Source organism: Embiotoca jacksoni, unplaced genomic scaffold (assembly GCF_022577435.1).
Source record: "Embiotoca jacksoni isolate LCO1_2020_lvr unplaced genomic scaffold, fEmbJac1.0.p SCAF_30, whole genome shotgun sequence".
Lineage (NCBI taxonomy): Eukaryota > Metazoa > Chordata > Actinopteri > Embiotocidae > Embiotoca > Embiotoca jacksoni.
Genome location: NW_027185382.1, coordinates 4514897 through 4534927, shown reverse-complemented (window position 1 = coordinate 4534927; position 20031 = coordinate 4514897). Strand labels below are relative to the sequence as shown.

At 47.7% G+C, this 20031-nt stretch overlaps 2 protein-coding genes across 3 annotated transcripts in view; both read right to left on the bottom strand.

Moving 5' to 3' along the window:
• Window positions 1-2954: 2954 nt before the first annotated feature.
• On the bottom strand, window positions 2955-5085 carry atp5pf (ATP synthase peripheral stalk subunit F6). Its single transcript, XM_069164189.1, has 4 exons — window positions 4980-5085; window positions 3347-3516; window positions 3142-3266; window positions 2955-3059 (listed from the first exon to the last, which is right to left on the bottom strand). Exons 2-4 carry the CDS (start codon window positions 3514-3516, stop codon window positions 3031-3033), a joined length of 324 nt encoding a protein of 107 aa, XP_069020290.1. The 5' UTR covers window positions 4980-5085; the 3' UTR covers window positions 2955-3030.
• A 425-nt stretch (window positions 5086-5510) lies between these two features.
• Window positions 5511-20031, bottom strand: part of appa (amyloid beta (A4) precursor protein a) — a 30880-nt gene continuing 16359 nt past the window's right edge. The window contains exons 3-17 of one of the 2 annotated variants that reach the window (XM_069164252.1): window positions 19462-19591; window positions 19122-19234; window positions 18845-19035; window positions 18258-18601; window positions 17606-17773; window positions 14567-14700; window positions 13755-13829; window positions 13506-13664; window positions 12863-12991; window positions 12667-12766; window positions 11279-11491; window positions 11111-11164; window positions 10478-10569; window positions 9085-9231; window positions 5511-8529 (exon numbers count right to left, since the gene is read on the bottom strand). In XM_069164252.1, the coding sequence (XP_069020353.1) occupies window positions 8428-8529; window positions 9085-9231; window positions 10478-10569; window positions 11111-11164; window positions 11279-11491; window positions 12667-12766; window positions 12863-12991; window positions 13506-13664; window positions 13755-13829; window positions 14567-14700; window positions 17606-17773; window positions 18258-18601; window positions 18845-19035; window positions 19122-19234; window positions 19462-19591 (2151 nt within the window). In that variant the 3' untranslated portion in view covers window positions 5511-8427. The remainder of the gene's footprint in view (window positions 8530-9084; window positions 9232-10477; window positions 10570-11110; window positions 11165-11278; window positions 11492-12666; window positions 12767-12862; window positions 12992-13505; window positions 13665-13754; window positions 13830-14566; window positions 14701-17605; window positions 17774-18257; window positions 18602-18844; window positions 19036-19121; window positions 19235-19461; window positions 19592-20031) is intronic. The other variant, XM_069164253.1, reaches the window with a different exon arrangement.

Genomic DNA, 20031 nt, shown 5'->3' with positions numbered 1-20031 from the left:
TGTGAACACGAAACCACCTGCTGGCCAAGTGTATAATGACAGGCAGCTGTATCTGAACCACATGTGATGCATTGAATGTTTGTGTCTGTTATGGCTGTTGGGAATGACTATGAATTACTAAAATGTATGACCAAATAATTTCTGTACATAAATTATCACATATGTGCATAATAAAATATCTTTTGAATGTATTCTGTGTGTAAATTTTCCCAAAATGGTCGTATCATATGATATGGCAGGTTGTGTAATCATGTTTTTCTGTCACTTTAGGAAAATGGCATGGGCTTCAGCAGGCAGAGGACAGTGGAAGTGCTTGTGTAACTTGGACAATGATGTACAGGACAAGGGGACATTTTATTCATTTTTATTCAGAAATAACAGTTTCTCAACAGTTTTTGGTTTTAAACGATTCCTTTTTTTTGACACAACCTCTCCGGCCTTTGAAAACACCCTTTCACAGGGAACAGAAGATGCTGGCGTGCACAAAAACGCAAGAGCAAGTCTATATAAATTTGGATACAGTAATTTTTGCCTCTCCCAGTACTCCAGAGGGTTTTCCAGCCTGCTTATATTTGGCTCTGAAAGGTAGCGCTGGACCTCCACAGGGCATCTGCTGTCACATCTTGAGTCTTCCGTGCCTCCATGACGCTGGTGTCTAAGAGGAAACCACAGATCATGTTTCTAAGTGTTCTTATAGGAATAATTTATCTCAAAATGTAAAATAATAGATTCCCTCCTGTGACATCATGAGAGGTGGAAGCCTGGGGGATTTCCTCTCTGCTTTGTTTTGACCGTATAATGGTGGCACACTCGGAGGTCAGTCGTTTTATTGCTTCGGTGGCTTTTGTTTGGTTGAAAAATCCTATTACTTTAAATCGGGGGTCCAGGAGGGTCGCAAGAGACACGATGCTCATCGACTGCAAAGTGTACAGCTTCTCCCGGAGTTGCCTGATGAGCTGGTCTCCCATTTCCAATGCTGCTGCAGATATGCAAATATGGTGCCGACGCTTCAGCTCTCTCACACAGGCAACCATATTGGGAGCACCATCAGTGACCACACGTCACCTTACTGGCGATTCCCCATTCCTCCATCAGGGAGGCTTTCACACCAGCTATATTTTCAGCAGTGTGTGATTGGGGGAATGCCTGCACTCCTAACAGCACTGAACTGAGTGTGTTTTCTCACCCACAAAATGGCATGTTACAGCCAGGTAGGCATCCATATTGATGGATGTCCACATGTCAGAAGTAAGGCTAACAGCAGCCACCTTTTCCACTTTAGCCTTCTCCTTCTCCTGAGCTGACTCATACTTGGCCTCCACCATGGCCTTCAGAGCCTAAAGGAAAAAACATATAGTGCTGAACTGTGAGACACAATAAAGTACTCATTTGTTTCATGCATGCACCCATACATACCTGCCTTGTAGGGAGAACATAACTAGGATCCAGTTTGGACACAAATGCCCTGAATCCAACATCATCCACAATACTGAAGGGGCTGTGTGTCCTTCACTGTCATGGAGACGAGGGCTTCATCCAGCTCTGGTTTTCTGGTGGCTGGTTGAAAGAGAATAAATACAGAGTCTGTTACCTGTCTTTATTTGCACAATAAACAAAAGTGAACAGGGAAAAATAGTGATGGTGCATTTGTAATATTGTAATGACTTACCTTGGCTGGGTGAAGCTCCAGTTTCCTCCTTATTCTCATGCAAGGCACGGTAACACCTCAGCATGGATGAGGTGTTGTTATTGTACCCCAACTCACCTTTGAATAAAATAAGAAACTGTGAAAAATACAGTTCTTGATAAGCAAACCTAATGTGTCTGAAATAGAGTTAGATTTAGCTTATTAGGAGTTATCAAATCAAAGTGTTTCCACACAGGGGAAATCCTCCTCTTCCCAGCTGGCTCCATCTTATCACCTCCTTCTCTCCTACATCTCCAAACTCTCCAAACTCTCCACCAACAACCCACATTTTGAATGGAGCCTGAAGAGTTTATATTGCTGTCAAACCTCCAGGGAAAATATGAACCACTTCCCGAAGCAGTCACGTGGTACAGCCGGGCAGCGAGGCTTCGGACGTCATCGTTTTTGGCTCCTCCCCTAAATGAAGCAAGCCTCGACACGCGCTTCGAGGAGTCGGCACATCGCGTGACGTCACTAATTTCTTAATATTGAACTAAATCAAAACAAACCGGAGACCGGAGCCGACTTGTTGCTGCTGCACGCGCCTCTTCCAGGGTTTTAAAAATGGCGCTCTCGCGGCTCCATCCGGGTTTTTTAAAGGCTTCGCTGTTTCCGGCGGAAGAGAATATAAATTGTACTACTGCCCCCTACTGGTCATTTTAACAGAGACACGTTTGTTTGTTTACTGCACGGTTCCTCTTGTCTGTTCAAGTCACAACTTTATCAGAGAGCATGTTCCACATCACGGTGTCCTGGTGGGACAGACCATAATAAGTCTTGAGAGACACAGGAGGACGACGCCTTAAATTGTGCAAGCGATAAACTGTGTGTGCGTCAGTAGTCAGTAAAACCTCGGCTCACTGGTTTGTATAAAAGTACATAAAGTCAACCAGGTGTCCCTAACTCGACCCCCCCGCTGTGAGCTACCTGCTCAGTAGTTTCAGGCTTCTGGTTCCTGTTTCCGTCTTTACGTCTCAGGTGAGATGTGAACCGACAACCTCCGAGTCCCCCAGCGGTCCCTCTTCACTCTGACCAACCTGCTTTCAAATGCATGTTGTTGTTCATAAAGGTCTTCGGGTCACGTCCAATTTGTATTGCATGACAAACTACACAAACATTACATGTATTGGAAAAAAAATAAAGCGTGCATGTCCACACGTGTCCGTGTGGGGGACGGCTGCAGGAGGTCGTGACGGTGTTTGGGGACGCGGTGACAGCGACGTCCCCAAACATCCGTAAAAGAGTCAGTGTGCACACGAGGCACGTCAAGGTTTCATCCACCATCTTTATTTTTAAATACAACAGGTTTGTGACATGCAGGACATATTCGACACGGACGTCGTTCACTTGGCACCTTCGTCAAACTTCGGGTCTGAAAGACAAAACCAGAACCGTCGGTGAACACAGTTCATCCACAAAGACTCCGGGTCAGAAACACATCAACCCGAACTCACCGGAAAATTTGAAGTCGGGGAACTTGAGGAGGTCTCCGCCGCCGTAGAGCCGCTGCAGCTTGGTGATTTCTTCAGACGCGTTCTTCTGGTAGGCGGGACCGGCCTCCACGATGCCTCCGGACGCCCTTGGAGACGCAAATAATGTGAGCGAGCGGGACGGGACGTCCGAGAGGATTCACCGTCAGAGTGACGAGCGTCAACTCACTTGCTCTTGGAGTTGTAGTCGCGGATCTTGTCCAGGAACAGCTTCTGCACCGGGTCGAGCTCCGCGGCCCGGTTGAAGAGGACGGAGGACATGCCGATGTTCCTGCGCAGCGTCCGGCTGACGGCGGAGCGCAGCAGGGAGGACAGATGGAGCAACCGGTGAAGGGCCATCTGAAGGAAAACAACAACAACAACAACTCAGTGATTAGTGTCAATAAGATCCAACAACAACAACCTCGGGATGCTGCTGTCGCGAAAGAATTTCCCCTCGAGGATTAATAGAGTACAATAAAATAAAAAATAAAAACAACAACAACAACAACAACTCAGTGATTAGTATCAATAAGATCCAATCATCTTTAAAGACACAATAGAAACACAAGTAAGTTGTTTACTAATGCAAACAAACCCTTTGTTGGGTGTGTGTGTGTGTCTGTGTGTTGTGTGTGTGTGTATATGTGTGTGTGTGTGTATTGTGTGTGTGTTGTGTGTGTATGTGTGTATTGTGTGTGTGTATATGTGTGTGTGTGTGTATATGTGTGTGTGTGTGTGTGTGCTCAGGCAGTGTCAAAAATTCATACTGGTGTTTTCGTAGCTCCTGTCTGTAACACACACACATACATACATACACACACACACACACACACACATATACACACACACACATACACACACACAATACACACATATACACACACACACATACACACACACACACACACACACACACACATACACACATACATATACACACACACACACACACATACATACACACACACACACAATACACACACACATTTCATAGACACAGAGCCCTCAATCTCAAAGGGCTCTTCCTCCATTGACACCATGACACCCCCCCCCCCCCCCCCCCCCCCCCCGTCCCCAAGAAGACGTCCTGTCTGGTTCCTGTCCCTAAGAAGACATCCTGCCTGGTTCCTGTCCCTAAGAAGACATCCTGCCTGGTTCCTGTCCCCAAGAAGACGTCCTGTCTGGTTCCTGTCCCTAAGAAGACATCCTGCCTGGTTCCTGTCCCTAAGAAGACATCCTGCCTGGTTCCTGTCCCCAAGAAGACGTCTCCATCCGGCCTCAACGACTACCGACCGGTTGCCCTCACATCTCATGATGAAGGTCCTGGAGAGGCTGGTCTTGGTCCACCTCAGACCGCTGGTGGAGTCTTCTCTGGACCTTCTGCAATTTGTGTACCAGCCTCATGTGGGTCCCCCCCCCCCCCCTCTCTCTCTCCCCCTCTCTCCACTAAACTAACGACAGCTAGCTTCAGAGTTAGCATCAGCCGGCTACCGTCAAAGACAAACCAACCTGGCCGACATTAACAATGCAGCGTTCACGTGACCCGCCGGTCTGTTTACCTGCCGGTCTGTTTACCTGTCGGTCTGTTTACCTGTCGGTCTGTTTGATGACGTCGTCGCCTCTCTCGCGCCAAAGGTTCACAACAACTGCTAACGCTAATGCTAGCTGGCTTTAGCCTTCAAAAGCTCCCGTTTCGCGTGCTGTGACGTTGCTGTGACGTCGCGGGCGAATAAACAACCGTCAAACAAACACGAAGACCAGAAACAAACAAGAGGAAAACACGTTTCCGACACAATATTTAGTCCAAACGCGGTTCTCACCTTGAAGTTTGACACTTGAAGAGGATGAATGCCGACGACCGCGGTGGATTGTGGGAGAGCAGATCCAGACCGGCGTGTCGTCACGCGGGGGGCGGGCTCTCCTGGCCACGCCCCCTTTCCCCGCGTTGCATTGACGGCGACGGAGAACCGGAAGTCGAGACGTTTCACCGAACCGCCGCTTTAAACTGACCGCAGTGAATCAGGACGACATGCCGAACAGTTGCTGTGTTGTTAGTTGCACCAACAACGACGTGAACAAGTCTCATCTCCGACTTGTTTCTCTGTTATGTCCTAAAATAGATCCCGATGGAGGAGCTCTATGGCACCACTCTATAGGAGGGAAGACTTCCTCTGGCGTGACCTCTGACCTCCTCTCACATTAAACTAAGATGAAATAAAATCTCCTCCATTAGCCTTTACTCAAATTCAAAACCACACATCAACATGAATGATTACGCTAAAAGTGTGAAGAAATCTAGTGTGCATTAATCTGCATTTTATTCTTTATACTCTCCAAAAATCACACGGGAGTTTGTATGTACATTCAAAACTTTATTAATGGAATACAGTGTAGAAAGCGTTTTCCCAGTCAATGCAAATGGCCTGCACAATATTACACAGTGGAAAAAAAAACAAAAAAAACCCAATATATAACCCACAGGGAGAAAAAAAAGAAAACAAAAGACAGAAAAACCTGCTTCCTCTTCGACTGTAGTGCCCTCTGTTGGTGAACGAGCACCCTCTGAAAACCACGGGCTCGCCCCACTGCAGTATGTCCACTTCACTCAGATCGGATTAAATGTATTAACAGAGTGTATTTCTTTTTAATATAGCGCCGAGGTGGTGACAGACCTTCAACATGAGGATGAACAAGGGGTGGTGGTGGTGGGGAGGGGGTATGGGTGGAGGAGGAGGGGGAGGGGGGGGGGTCCTGCCAGCAATGCTGTTAACTCACATTTACCTCTGGCTAATATTTGATTCCCCATCTTCGCTTCCCCGCCCTGGACTCGCTCTCAGCTCTGGATGGTAGACGCCTATCGTCTATTTAAGGACTCTGAGGAGCAGAGAGGTGATGCCTGAAGCAAAGAGGAAGGCGAAGGAGGTAGGGGAAGGGAGGTGCTGGGGGGGGGAGGGGGGGGGGGGGGGGGGGAGTGGAAATCCATTATATATAGACTGCCTGCCTGCCTGCCTGGCTGGCTGCCTATCCATCCGCGAACTGCAAGTCATTTCCTCTCCACCTCACTCTCCTCCTCCTCCACCTCCTCCTCTTCCTCCCTCCTCCTCCTCCTCACTCCTCTCTGCACTCCACCTGTTCTATCCACAGAAAAGCAATAATGATATATAAAAAAAAGAAAAAGAGAAATGGCGTCGGCTTACAAGTGGACAAAACACCAGACTGAAAATGACACAACACGAACACGCAGAGATAATCCCGACCCACGCCACGTTCCCCGGATTTCCCTCCGAACCTTCACCTCCAACGACATGCCCTTTTCTTTTTATTTTTTTGGAACAAGAAAGCAAAAAAAGTGATTTCTGAGAGGCCCTGCGCAACACAATATATTTCAGTGACTGAGAATAATATACAAAGAGAGATGAAGCCGGCCCCCCGCCCCTCCTGCAGCTTCAGGAAAACAGCAGTGTTTTAAAAGAAAGAAGAAAAAAATAAAAATAAAAGACACAAAAGAAACGAGGAACACACTTAAAGTCCAAAATCACAGATCTCTTTTAAATGTGTATTTTTTTACATGATATCAAAGCAGAGCCAGTTCATCTAGATTTATATATATTTTTCATCATTGTTTGAAGTCACGTGATCACGAGAAGATACTAAATGTACAATCTTGCTAGAATGACAATCTATATGTGAGAGAGAGACATAGAGATAGAGAGAGAGAGAGAGGGGGGGGGGGAGAGGGAGAGAGAGAGAGAGAGAGGGAGAGAGAGAGAGGGAGAGAGAGATAGAGGGAGAGAGAGAGAGAGAGAGAGAGAGAGAGAGATATAGAGAGAGAGAGAGAGAGAGGGGGGGGGGGAGAGAGGGAGAGAGAGAGAGAGAGAGGGAGAGAGAGAGAGGGAGAGAGGGATAGAGGGAGAGAGAGAGAGGGAGAGAGAGAGAGAGAGAGAGGGAGAGAGATAGAGAGAGAGAGAGAGATAGAGAGGGAGAGAGAGAGAGATAGAGAGAGAGAGAGAGGGAGAGAGAGAGGGAGAGAGAGAGGGGGGGAGGAGAGAGGGAGAGAGAGAGAGAGAGAGGGAGAGAGAGATAGAGGGAGAGAGAGAGAGAGAGAGGGAGAGAGACAGAGAGAGAGAGAGAGAGAGAGCAGAGTTAAGATCTCGGGTTCTTCTTTTTTTTTGTTGGTTTTTCCAAATCCTGTTGTCATCATGCACTACATAGGAACAGCTACGACTTCAGCATTACTTCAGTAACATTACACATGATTTAAAAAAAGGAATTTACATCAGTTCACTTCTTTTCTTATTTTTTTTTTTTTCTTTCGGCACCGTTTTCATTCTTTTTTTTTGAAAAACAAAACTTGGAAACGATAAAGAGAAAAACTCGAAAATAAAAACAGCTCGTTCAGAATTACTAACTCGTCGACGTATTCGTTATCGTCGGCGTCTCCGGATATCCTTAAGAGCCTTGTGTGACTTAACACAGCCCAGCTGTCATAAGAATGCGCAAAGAATAGAGGATGGTGGGAAGGATGGAGGAGGAGGAGGAGGAGGAGGGGGGGAGGAGAGGGGGGGGCACGAGGAGGGGAGGGGCTCACTTATACTCCAGTGTAGACTGTAGAGAGAGTGCAGTAGTGGTGCAGTAGGTGGGGAAACACTGGGCCTCATTTATAATAAATCATGCTGCTTGACTTTAAACCCATGTTTACATCCAAACAAATGAACGTGACGATGTCAGCATGTTGAAGAATGATGGCCTCTGATAGGTTTATACAACGAGGCCCGGGTCAGCGTGCGCCGGGACACCCTACTGATCAGTGGTCGGATATTTGCCCCGCCGCAGAGTGCACGCCTCGAACCGTCCCAGAGCCGCCACCAGACCGACCTGTACACTGGCCCTGAATCAGTGTGGAGAGAGCACGCTTCTTTCCCCGGAGGATGGGTTCGTTTCAATGCACCGGGTAGGGGCCTCCCCTCCCCACCTTCCCTCCTCCCCCCTCCCCTCCACCTGTACACGGGCGGGGGCCCAGACGGAGCAAAGTATAAAAAAAAACCCTCCTTTTCCCTATTTAAAAAAAAGGCGTCCCGCTCCAATAAAGCAAACAAACGTGATGCGGACTGGCCCCAGCTGTCTTCGTGGAGACCTGGGACTATGTTGCAGGGAGGGTGGGGTCGGGGTAGGTTGGGGGGGGGGGGGGGGGGGGGGTCAGGAGAGGAAGGGGTGTGTGATGTGTGGGATGATGTGTGTGTGTGTGTGTGTGTGCATGCGACATTCTTCTCAGTTCTGCATCTGCTCAAAGAACTTGTAGGTGGGGTTCTCGTAGCCGTTCTGCTGCATCTTAGACAGGTGGCGCTCCTCGGGGGTGACGGCAGCATCCACCTGGAGGGGAGCCAGAGGGGGGGGGGGTTACACATACATACACACTCTCCTATGGTGAATACAAATGTAAAGAAAATCCATCTTTTAAGAGCTTTCTAAAGCTTCTGGAAGGGATTTTTATTTCAAAGAATAATTAACGACTGGCCACAATATCGTATTTTTTAAATTAAAGAACTCAAAGGAAAATGTTTTGAAAAGGAAAAGCAGGAATTAAATTGTTAACGGGCATTAATTCAATGATATTTACTGAGCAGATACATATACAAGCATTTAACTGCACAATGTGTGTGTGTGTGTGTGTGTGTGTGTGTGTGTGTTGTTAAAGGCTTTTTCAGATTTAACAACACGCGTGTCCTGAAACATTAAATCTGTACATTGACACACACACAAGAAAACAGCTTGAACCCACCCGTGCATGCACAGCATCATCCTCACTCCAGACTGACTGCCATAGAGAACAGCTTGTCCACACACACACACACACACACACACACACACACACACACACACACACACACACACACACACACAACAGGCAGGTCAGCTGTTTCTCACCTCGATGACTCCGTGGTGGATGGAGGTGTACTGCTTCTTCCTCAGCATCACCAAGGTGATGACTATCACGGTCGCTATGACGACGCCGCCGACCATCAGGCCGATGATGGCGCCCTTGTTTGAGCCCACGTCCTCTGCAAAGAAGACCTGCGGGAGTCGGAGGACAGGCGGCGGTCAGGTGATGCGTCCAACAACACTTTGTTCTTTTTTTTTTTTATTGTGGATCTGAGGATTTGAATAACGGTGTCGTCCATTTACTTCTGTTTCTAGTTTCTAGTTTCTTTTTGTAAAGGCACGCCGCGTTACATTTCCTCATATGTACCCGTTCTCGTCATCGTCATCATTACAGTCTGACTGAAACTAACCGCCGGGGGAACAGAGACACCGCACGTAATAACGTGTGGACATGGCAGAGACTGTAAGGCCACTTATTTCTGAGGTCTTATTTCCTGGTGGAAATCTTTTCTTTTCTTTTCCTGCAGCTGCCGGGTGATTTACAGAAAGCAGAGCACAATGTAAAGAAGCAGTGCTGCAGAATGGCTCGGCTCCAACGTGGCACAGCGCATGACTTACACACAAAAAAAAACACACAACAAAAGCAAATGAAGCCTTCAGCCTCTCGGTCCCAGATTATAATGCCCTGTGAAACGTGTTTTTCATTATTACAAATAAAAATGGAAACAAGCGTCTTCTGAAGAGAGAAAAAAACAAAACAAACGGCTCGACAAACCTTGTCGAGTGGCAAAAAGAATTCCCAACGCAACTGCACTGCAGATCGTCTAACAAAAAGGCATCTCGACATCCCGACACCGCTGCTTTTGTTGCGTCAAACGCTGCGCTGAATGGGGATTTAATTTCAGCCCGGCGAGCCTCCTCCAGAATAAATCCTGCAGAAGGCTGATTGGGGGTTACGGCGAATATCCAACCGAGGAGTCGAGTGAAGGAGGCGCCCCGACGCACTAACTGCTCATTGTGAATGCCAGAAATGTGATATGTAATAAAATGTAGGGATTAAGGGATTAGAGCCTTTAGGTGAGAGGAATAAGGTGCGTGGATTTGGATTTGACTGGAGGTGGATTGAGGATTTTGTGCTGGTGTTACAATACTGGATGAGATTAATGACTGAACGCAGAATAACCTGTGGCTGAGCAGTGAAACACGTAAACCCGCACGGACGGCACCAAACTTAACTCCGATCGGAGGGCAGTGGATTTTATCGCGGCTGTCTCCATGGTGACAACCTTGGGAGTTGACCTGGAGGACAAAGTGGAGACGTGGGTATCTGTGTAGAGGTGGGGAGGGGGCGAATGCGTCTTTATGTGTGTGTGTGTGTCGTATAATTTAGGCAAATCAGTGAATTTGCGTATCTGAGCTCCTCTCGGTGCTTGTTTACCAGTTTCTGGTGGTGAACCTCGTATTCGGTGCTCTGCCTGTCCTCCGTCTCCATCCGCAGCTCAGGGATAGCCTCCATCTTCATCCCGGTCACTGCCGAGGGAAGGAGAAGTACAATCTGTTATGGATGGTGACTCTCGGCCAGACCGCCGAGTGTTACGCGTGCCGGCGGTACGTGGTATGCGTAGACTCTCCTACACCTCCGCCTTAATGGAGGTCAAGTGGAGCTGACTTTGTGTAAATAACGGCTCAGGGAGAGGCAGATAGTGGAAAAATACTGTTGGGACTTTTCTTCTCGCGTCTCCTTCACAACAACCTGAGGAGGTTTTTATAAAAGGGAACCTTATGTAAGTTGTCAGTGTTGGAGGTCGTGAGCAACCGCAGCCACGAGCTACAGTAGTTTATGATAGATACATCGGCTGGATGCTTCAAGGGTTCAAGAAAATGAATGTCAGGGAACCAGATATTATTATTATTATTATTATTATTATTATTATTTACTGGCTGACGAGCGTTAATATACAAATACGACAGGGCCGCCGCATTAAAGGGCAAACAATGACGCAGACTGCTGCCCTAACCTAAAACCTTCCTGTTTTTGATTTTCACACAGTATCGTAACTCTTGTACCGACCTGGCCTCGTGGGGATGCCTCTGTCAAGATTGGGGCGAGAGTCCACGAGCTCAACTGGAGTGAAAGACAGAGACGTGTCCCTTTCAAGTCATTTCGTAGCACACGAATCGTGCAAAAGCAAGAATTGTTAGTGTATAGCTTTGACTTGTGTTGTGTTCCAGTAAATACCCTGGTTCTCCGTGTTGGGCTGGTTGAAGCTCTCGGGGTGGACGTAGCCGACGCGCCCCAGGCCCAGCGTGTCCTCCTGGGGCAGCAGGTCGGCCTGGCCGTCTCCCAGCTCCTGGTCCGGCATCAGGGCGTCGTTTCCGTAGCTCACCCGCACGTCTGTCTGCAGGTTGGCCAGCTGCTGGGCCATCTCCGCCTGCTCCCTCTGCAGGAGCTCTGGACGGACACGGCGAGGAGGCGCCAGGTCAGAGAGGACGAGAGACGGAAGTGGAGATGGGAAAAGAAAGGAAACGCCTTTTCATTCATCAAACTTTCACATAAGTCAAATGGTAAATGGTCTGTACTTGTATAGTGCTTTATCACCTTTTGGTCTCAAAGCGCTTTAACATGGTTTTCTCATTCACACACTAATGAGACAGATCACCATGCAAGGTGCTGCCATCAGGAGAACATTCACACACTGATGGTACAACATCGGGAGCAACTTGGGCAGGAGGAGCTGGAGATTGAACCACCAACCTTCTGATTAGTGTTCAACCCACTCTACTGTCTGAGCTGCAGCCTCCCTTAACAACAAAATACTCAGTCTGTAGTAAATACTACAGATGACACAATAATTATTTATTCATTTAAATTCAAAAAGAGAACGCGTAAGTGCTGATTTGCACAAATGTTTCTGTATCAGCAGGAACAGACCGCCTCTTCTCTTGTTTAGCTCCATTTTTTAATCGACCTGATGCCCTGCAAACACACTGAATGGTGCTGCTCCTTCTGTTTGTTCCTGCATGTGTGTGTTTTGCCGTGCAGTACAGACTGTGATGGTCTCGGAGACACAGATGGCTGCGTGACGCACGCAACTCCAATAAACCCAAAAACCCCACAGAAACGTAGCAAATGCCGGGAGGAAGGGAGGGAGGTAAGGAGGAAGGGAGGGAGGGAGGGAGGAAGGGAGGGAGAGGATTTATCTTCCCACTAAACAGTTTCATTTGACTCGTAACAGAAGAATTAGGCCAAATGGCTCCGATGCCCTTATCAGCAAAAAAACAACACAACTGCATTTTGTCGGGGGCCAGAATTTAGAGCATTCAGTCTCTCATGCATGTAACACAATCAGGACGGTGTGTCTTCAGTTGCACAGTGAGCATGATAGACATCAAAAATTCATAGTTACACGAGGCGGTTTATGTTACTCTGACCGCTTTATATTCACTTTGTCTGCGGCTAAAACCTCCTTCCCATATTTCTCAGCTTCACTTCTCAGGTTACATCATGTTTGCCTGAATATTGCAAAGCTGTCTACGGTGAACTGGACTCTATTTTCGTACTCTAATTATTCCAGATAATTGTAATGTGTGTGTGTAAATGTTGATATTTCAAAATGACAAACTCACCGACTTGGTCCTGGATATCGTCGGCCACACCGGGCACTTTGTAGAGAAGTCCCAGAGACTGGTTCATACGCTCCTCGATGACACGCAGGTGAGTCAGCACCTGTCGCGAACCGACAAAAACAGCATTAGCTTTCCTTGTCTTCTAATTTGAGGGAGGGACGAAAGCCAGAATCAAAGAATGGACTCGTGACGCTACCTGAGGTCTGATCTGTGCGGCCTTCTTGGGATCCACCATGCGGACGTGCTCAAAGTGTTTGAGGGTGTGTTGCCTGTCCTTCTGCTCGGCACGCACGTACTTCTTCAACAGGCTGAAGACGTGACGGGGCTGCAGGACACAGATGGTTAAGAGCAGAGGAAGCAGCAGCATGGAATCACAAATTTCAATAAAGCCCAGATTAGAACATTTTGCTCTTGCAATTTGTTAAAAGCCAAATCCTGAAATCAGTCAGTTCTTTCCATTTACTCCAAATTCCTGCAGCTATATATATATAAAAAAGAAACGACGGCGACTTATCCTTTGTATCTAACATCACGATGGCGTTATCGGTATCACAATGAATCGACTTGTACGTGCGCGAGAGTTTAATTTCACAATTTCTGCCTTTAACTAGTTTCGGTTTGATTTTGTCCTTTACGATCCGACGCATTCAAAGCACACACTGTGTATAAAAGGCTTTGTTACATGCAGTTGCCCATTAGCAAAGCGCGGCGGCCGAGGTCGAACCAAACAGAATACGTGAAGGGAGAATTATTCGTGTGGAAAAGGGACTCGTGAAAATATGTCACTTCAAAAGGAGACGGAAAGAGAAATGGTGCTGAAGAGCTGCGGAGCGGCGTACCCTGGGCGGGTCCTGCTGCAGAGCGGTCAGGTAGCTCTCCAAAGCCAGGCGGCGGCGGTCGTTGAGCAGAGCCTCCACCCGGGCCATGTGGGTCTCCACCAGCTGCTGGCGCTCGCTGGCCGCCTCCTGCTCCAGGGCCTCCACCTTCTCCTGGAAACGCTGCGTCGACACACGGCGTTACAAATATTTATAGAAACAGACAAAAACATTGGAGCGGCCTCTCGCGTGTCCGGGATGTGCTCGTCTCACCTGGATGACAGCCTTCTTGTCGGCACGTGGAAGATTCTTGGCTTCCCTCTCGGCCTCCTCCCACTCCCTCATCACCTGCAGACAAGCAGAGGAGGGAAATTAATTCGACCCGTCAATCAACTTTAACTTTACATCCTGTTCCCACACACACAGCTGCCTTCACACTTGAGTGAGATATCGCATCGCTTTTCACAGCTGCCTACATTTTACACAGCTATGAAAAATAAATCAAGGTTGAATGTCAGAGTGTGAGTGAGGGACTTTCTGCCGTTTCTGTTCCCTCTTAATTTATTTTCTAACATCCTCCCTCACTTTCACCCTCTGTGACTCTTTTTTTTTTTACCAGTGCGATGACCTAACAGTATCTGTAAGGGTGAAGCCGACCGTGTTAAATCAGACTGCGCCCGCAGGCTGCTCATTCAAAACAAGCGCAACTAACTCGAGCGGCGCGCAAACTCTTGGAGCAAAAGAAGAAAAGAGTCCCTCTGACGTCGCTGCGGACCATCTGGCTCTCCGCCGGGCAGCGAGCCGCTTGATTTAAGAACACAATTAAAGTTGAAATGGCTCAGTCGGCTCACCCGGGAGGGATTAACAAACGCACCTATTCGTTTTACTTGCCACACCTCTTCTCCCTCCTATTTTCTATTCATAGAAAATATCTTTGTCCTCTCCCTGCTTCCCACCATGACTCACTCAGGTGTGTGTGGTACTGCTGATCAGCTTTAAGTCAATTTAATACAATAACATAAAAAAACCAATTAAAACTTCCAATCAGTCCACATTTATTCCCTTTCTTCCTCCTTGGTCGGTACCTGAGACATCCTCTCACGGTGCTTGGCCTCCAGACTCTCTTTGGCTTTCTGGAAGTGGGCGTGTTCGTTCTCGTCAGCGGGCGTCTCCAGGTAGTGGTCCACGGCGTCGGGGGAGCTGGGCGTGGCTGTGGGTACTGCATCGAAACAGGGAAGAAGATAGAGAGGGAAAGACTATCAGTGGACTGTGTACACGCGCAGATGCAAAACACGCAGTCCGAAACGGGGTTAATTGGGTTAGTGTGAGTTCAAGAGAAAAGGGAAACAAGACACTGTAGTACCTGGAAGCCTGCACCCTCCAAAAGCAAAACACGTGAACGCCTCAGATGACCCGACGTGCTTTGTAACGACAGACAAAACCCGCTCCCATTTATATAACTTCATTCAGAGCTCTCCTGCCAAACCACACACGCTGGAATTTATCCTGTGGGCTCAGAAGCGCACTCTAAATTGTGGTTGACTTACCAGTGAGAAATAAATTGGATCAGTTATTGCGTGAAACCTGGATTTAATCAGTGGAAAGTTGATTATCTTTTGTAATAAAAAGTGGTTGGTGCTGTGTGTGTGTGTGTGTGTGTGTGTGTGTGTGTGTGTGTGTGTGTGCGTGTGTGTGTCCGCGTGAAGGTCGAGCATCATGTGAAATCGGTTACGTCTGATGAGATCGCATGACTGCGCCAGACACAAAAACAACAGAGATGTTATTCACTGACCTGAGCCCAGAGTTTTGTTGACCTCTGCTCTTCACCTTCCTGTTTTTAAAAGATCACTTCATCCAAATTACAAAAAGGCACCTTTAGTAAGATATTGCTGATTCATTTTTTAAGTGTTGTTTATCAATGTTGCACCGCACGACTAAACTTATTTGGGTCATTTTTTGGGATCGTTTGGGTGAACTGACCCTTTCACTCTTGTTCACTGCATCTTTTATTCTTTGTTTTTTATGCTACCTGTACACGATCTGTGGGTGCTGTGCTTTGATTTTGACAGAAAGACGTAAATGACAGTTATGCAACCCTGTTGAAAATGACGACTCATAATTATTTTCACATTATAGCCTCAACTATTGAGTGATAATTCTGCAGGGAAAATTAAAAAGGAGTGGTTCGGGGAACACCCTTGGTTTTTGTTGAGCAAAATATGCGATACGTGCACCACAATCTTTCCCAAGTACACGCTTTCAGACTGGCAAGAGCCCCCATTAACTGGATCAATGTACTAGAAGCAATATAAGACCTAAAGGGGAGAGTCACAAATGTGACTTTATTACATAGTTATTACTTTTCATGTCAGCTGCACTCAGACTGAATGATTGTTAATTGATCACACATGGAAGTAGAGAGTGTGTGTGTCAGTGAGGGAGGTCGGGGGATACTGCAGCAAGCACTTTCTCTCTCCCATACCAAACACACACACACACACACACACACACACACACACACACACACACACACACACACACAGCAGATAAAATTAGATCAAAATATATGGAGATGGAGATAGCATGACTCCATCTTGCTGCAGGGCAGTTTATGCATTTCGTGACTGAGACACACACACACACACACACACACACACACACACACACACAAGCACGTATCAAGCAAGGTCACTGAACCTTACGCATTGAAATCAATGTCAGAAGCACAACACTTAAACCGCCTTCTGCTGCACACAACCCACTTCGTGTGCATTGCCACACACACACACACACACACACACACACACACACACACACACACACACACATATATATATACACACACCTGGGAATGAAAAAAAACCACAAGGGGAAACATAATTCACCAGTCCAGAGCTGAGTCACTATTTGAAATCCAGTCACTTCAGAACCATCACATCTAACCCAACGTGGCAATAATAATAATAATAATAATAATAATAATAATAATAATAATAGATTTTTTTTCTCACGTTTCGAGCCTCTGACAATTCAACATGTTAACAAGGTGTAAAAACCCTCCTCATTTTCCGTGATTCCACCGATAATCAATCATCTCGGTGTGATCTGGGAGGCAGGTTTGCTCTGAGAGCGTGTAATGTTGTATTGATGAGTTTTTCCTCCTCGCCACCTCAGGAACATTTCACGTTTTTGAAATTTCAGCAGGGTAACTTGACATCTGATTTTCAGAGAAGTGAATGAATTAACTCAAAGTTATTCCCTCGACGCGTCGGGGACGTACAGGATAACGTGCGGCAGAGAGTGGGAACACAATTCCTGCCTCGTATTCACGCCGAGGTAACGTACAGACAACGGCGGCCGTGAAGTCGCAGGAGTTACAACAGCGTAACCACGGCGATGTAAAGACTGTCATTCAGCCTCTGAAGCCTTTTTTTTAATTTTTTTATCTCAGCGGTTATTGAAGCCTTTAGCTTCATATGTAGGACACAATTCATCACGAACAAACCAAAGAGTCTCTTCGACTCAGAAGATTCATGCAGCGAAGCAGATTTCTTCTTTTTTTTTTTATCTTTGTGGTTTAAAGATAGCAACAGCAATGTTTGTCACCTCGCCAGCTCGGAACAGATTTACAAAACAACTAAGCCCAGTGTGCTCCCAAGTTAAATATACTGGAAATGCAAATACTGCACACACACACACACACACACACACACACACACACACACACACACACACACACACACTAGTAGGACTCAGTCTCTAACTGACTGACTCACCTGGATGTGAGAGTTGCTCTATAAAGGATGATGGGGTTTTTTCCATTTGCATGACACACACACACACACACACACACACACACACACACACACACACACACACACACACACACACACACACACAGTGAGGGGGAAGTGAATGTTAGCCAGGAAATGGAGATGACAGGCAGAGAACACCAAAAAAGAGAAGCACACCAAGCCGGAAACTTCGGAGCAGCTGTTAATATTGGACAGCTCGGAGAGACGGCGAGTCAAAGCGAGAGGTTAGAGACAAACCGGAGGTGAAGACAACCGGCAGTCGGAGCGGCGAGCTGCCGGTTGAAGTTAGCCGCTGTCGGCAGGACTTACTGACGCTGCTGCAGACAGACAGGCAGTACTCCTCTGACTCAAAGTTATTCCTGTTGCCTCCGCAGCCGCCGTAGATAAACTGAGTGCAGCGGCCCTCCAGGCGGTCAAAGAACCAGCGGGGCAGCATGGCCCGGCACGGACCGATCTCTGCGTTGGCCCAGCACACATCTTGGAGGACACACATATATGCACCTTCATCTTTTTATCCATATCTCGGCCGAGAGGTCCGGCGTGCTCAGCTATGAAATATACCTCTTAGACATGTAACAAAAATAAAACCGCCAGGTTGAAGCATTAATAACGCTGCTTGGATGTGAATTGAAGACCAATTTAAAAATGAAGAAACAGCACTGAAACAACCAATTCGGACTCTAATGGAACGTGTCTAATGAAAGCTGTGACATGATGAATGAGACCAATAACAAAAATGACAGCGGGAAATTAATCGGTGAGGAACATGATGTTCAATTGTGTTTAGCAAAGCATAAAGACTGGAGGCCAAAACACGTTTTGCATGTTATTTTACAGAAAATCTTCCTCATTAATCAAAAGGTTGGGTGTTTTTTTTAAGGTGTTAAAAAGCTTTGATTTATCCGGACCTCCAGATATTCTGATTATTAAAACAGAAAATACAACTATGTATGCTCCTCACCTCTGACAACTTCCTCCACAGACTCGGTGGTGGTGGTGGTGGTTGTCGTCATGGCGATGTTGGTGGTGGGCTCGTCTGCGTCGTCGTCGTCGAGCGTGTCGACTATGTCGTCATCTCCCTCCTCCTCCTCCTCCTCATCTTCCTCTTCCTCCGCCGCCTCTTCGTCCTCCTCTCCGTCACCGTCCTGGTCATTGTCCAGCACGTCCTCTTCCTCCTCTTCCTCCTCCTCCTCGTCTTCCTCTGCCACCTCCTCCTCCTCTTCCTCCTCCTCCTCCTCGTCCTCCTCTACCACAGATGGCTTGGTTTCCTCTTGCTGCTCCGCTGGCTCGGGCTCCCGCACCATACTGAGAGATAAGGTTGGAAAAAAGGAGGGAGGGAGGGAGGAAAGGAAGGAAGGAAAGGGAGGATGACAAAGGACACGGAGGATGAAGGGGAGGCAGGAAGGACAAAGATTTCGAATTAGGCAGTTTGCTTTCAAGGAGAGAAACTTTGTCCTCGTGGCGATATTAAAAATGAAGGTGTCCGTATCTGCGATGATGTGAGCTGATGTGTCGCTCCGCTGCGACCTCGGCTTCATCTCTCCGTACCTGTTGTCGGAGTAGTCGGTCTCCGCGCCGCCCCACCACACGTCAGAGTCGTCGGCGTCCTGCTCCGCGCTGTCGGCGTCCCGCTCCGCCTCGGCGGGGCAGCACACGAACTCCACTCCTCGGAAACGGTCGATGCCGCACGGCAACAGCATCCCGTAGTCGTGGAGGTTCATGGTGCGGTCTCCGCAGGACTGCACGCGCCAAAACATTACCAAAAAAAAGTCAATCGGGAGATGCTCGCGCGAGTTGTGAGAGTGTGTTGAGGGAGTGTGCTCACCTCCTTGGCCACGGTGTGCCAGTGCAGGTGGCTCTCACACTGGTCCATGCGCTCCTGGTGCAGGAACTTGCACTTGTCGGGAACGAGCAGGGCGTCGCTCACAAATTCTCCCACTGCAGCACGAGAACAACATCCAACGTTTCAGACACAACTTCAGACTGACCGGAGGCACGTTTGAACCCACGTCTCATATGTATATGAGTCGCACAGTCCCGGTTGCTATGGTAACTCTTTCAGTAACCACATCACAATAGCGACGCATCCTCCGTTTCTACCTCTTTCTAGAAATGTTTTTGGGCTCGCGCTCGGACCGCAGCGAGGGGAAACGTAAGGGACTCACCCAGGCAGCGGTAGGGAACCACGATGTGCATGTGACTGCGACACTGCTTGCGCCCCTTCTTGCACCAGTTCTGAATGCTGACTGGCTGGTTGGCCTCCACCACGTTGGTAATCTGGAGCTCTGGGTACACCTGGAGACACGGTGTTATATGTTACGGTGAGAGCCACAACGCAGTGAAGTCTTCTTTTCATTTCAGAGCTTCGAGCTTCATCCCACTTCAGTTCCAGTTTCTTTTGTTCCTCGTACCAGCTGCTGATGTATCGTCTGTGCTTCTGACAGGGCCGAACTCTGGACTGATTCAGGGCCAGTTAATCACCAGTTTGTCAGATTTGTGGCTGGAGTTAACGCCGAGGTCACCTCTGGTCTAACCCTCTTAGCCACATAGTTACAGCCGTCAGGTCTCTTAATCTATTTCAAACATGACCAACTGTCTCTGCGTGAAAATATTCTGCATCCCCCCCCCCCCTCTCAAGCTATTACATCTTTACCGCAGTGCTCCTCGATGCTGTTTCTGCTGTGTTTACCTCCATATTCCTCTCAGCCATGCATGACATCTGCCTCTGCACAATA

Excerpts from the sequence above, each read along its gene's own strand:
- atp5pf (XM_069164189.1), bottom strand. The coding sequence starts at position 3,516 with ATGGCCCTTCACCGGTTGCTCCATCTGTCCTCCCTGCTGCGCTCCGCC. Across the intron at positions 3,267-3,346 it reads GACTACAACTCCAAGAGCAA|GGCGTCCGGAGGCATCGTGG; the intron begins GTGAGTTGACGC and ends TGCGTCTCCAAG. Across the intron at positions 3,060-3,141 it reads CCCCGACTTCAAATTTTCCG|ACCCGAAGTTTGACGAAGGT; the intron begins GTGAGTTCGGGT and ends TTTGTCTTTCAG.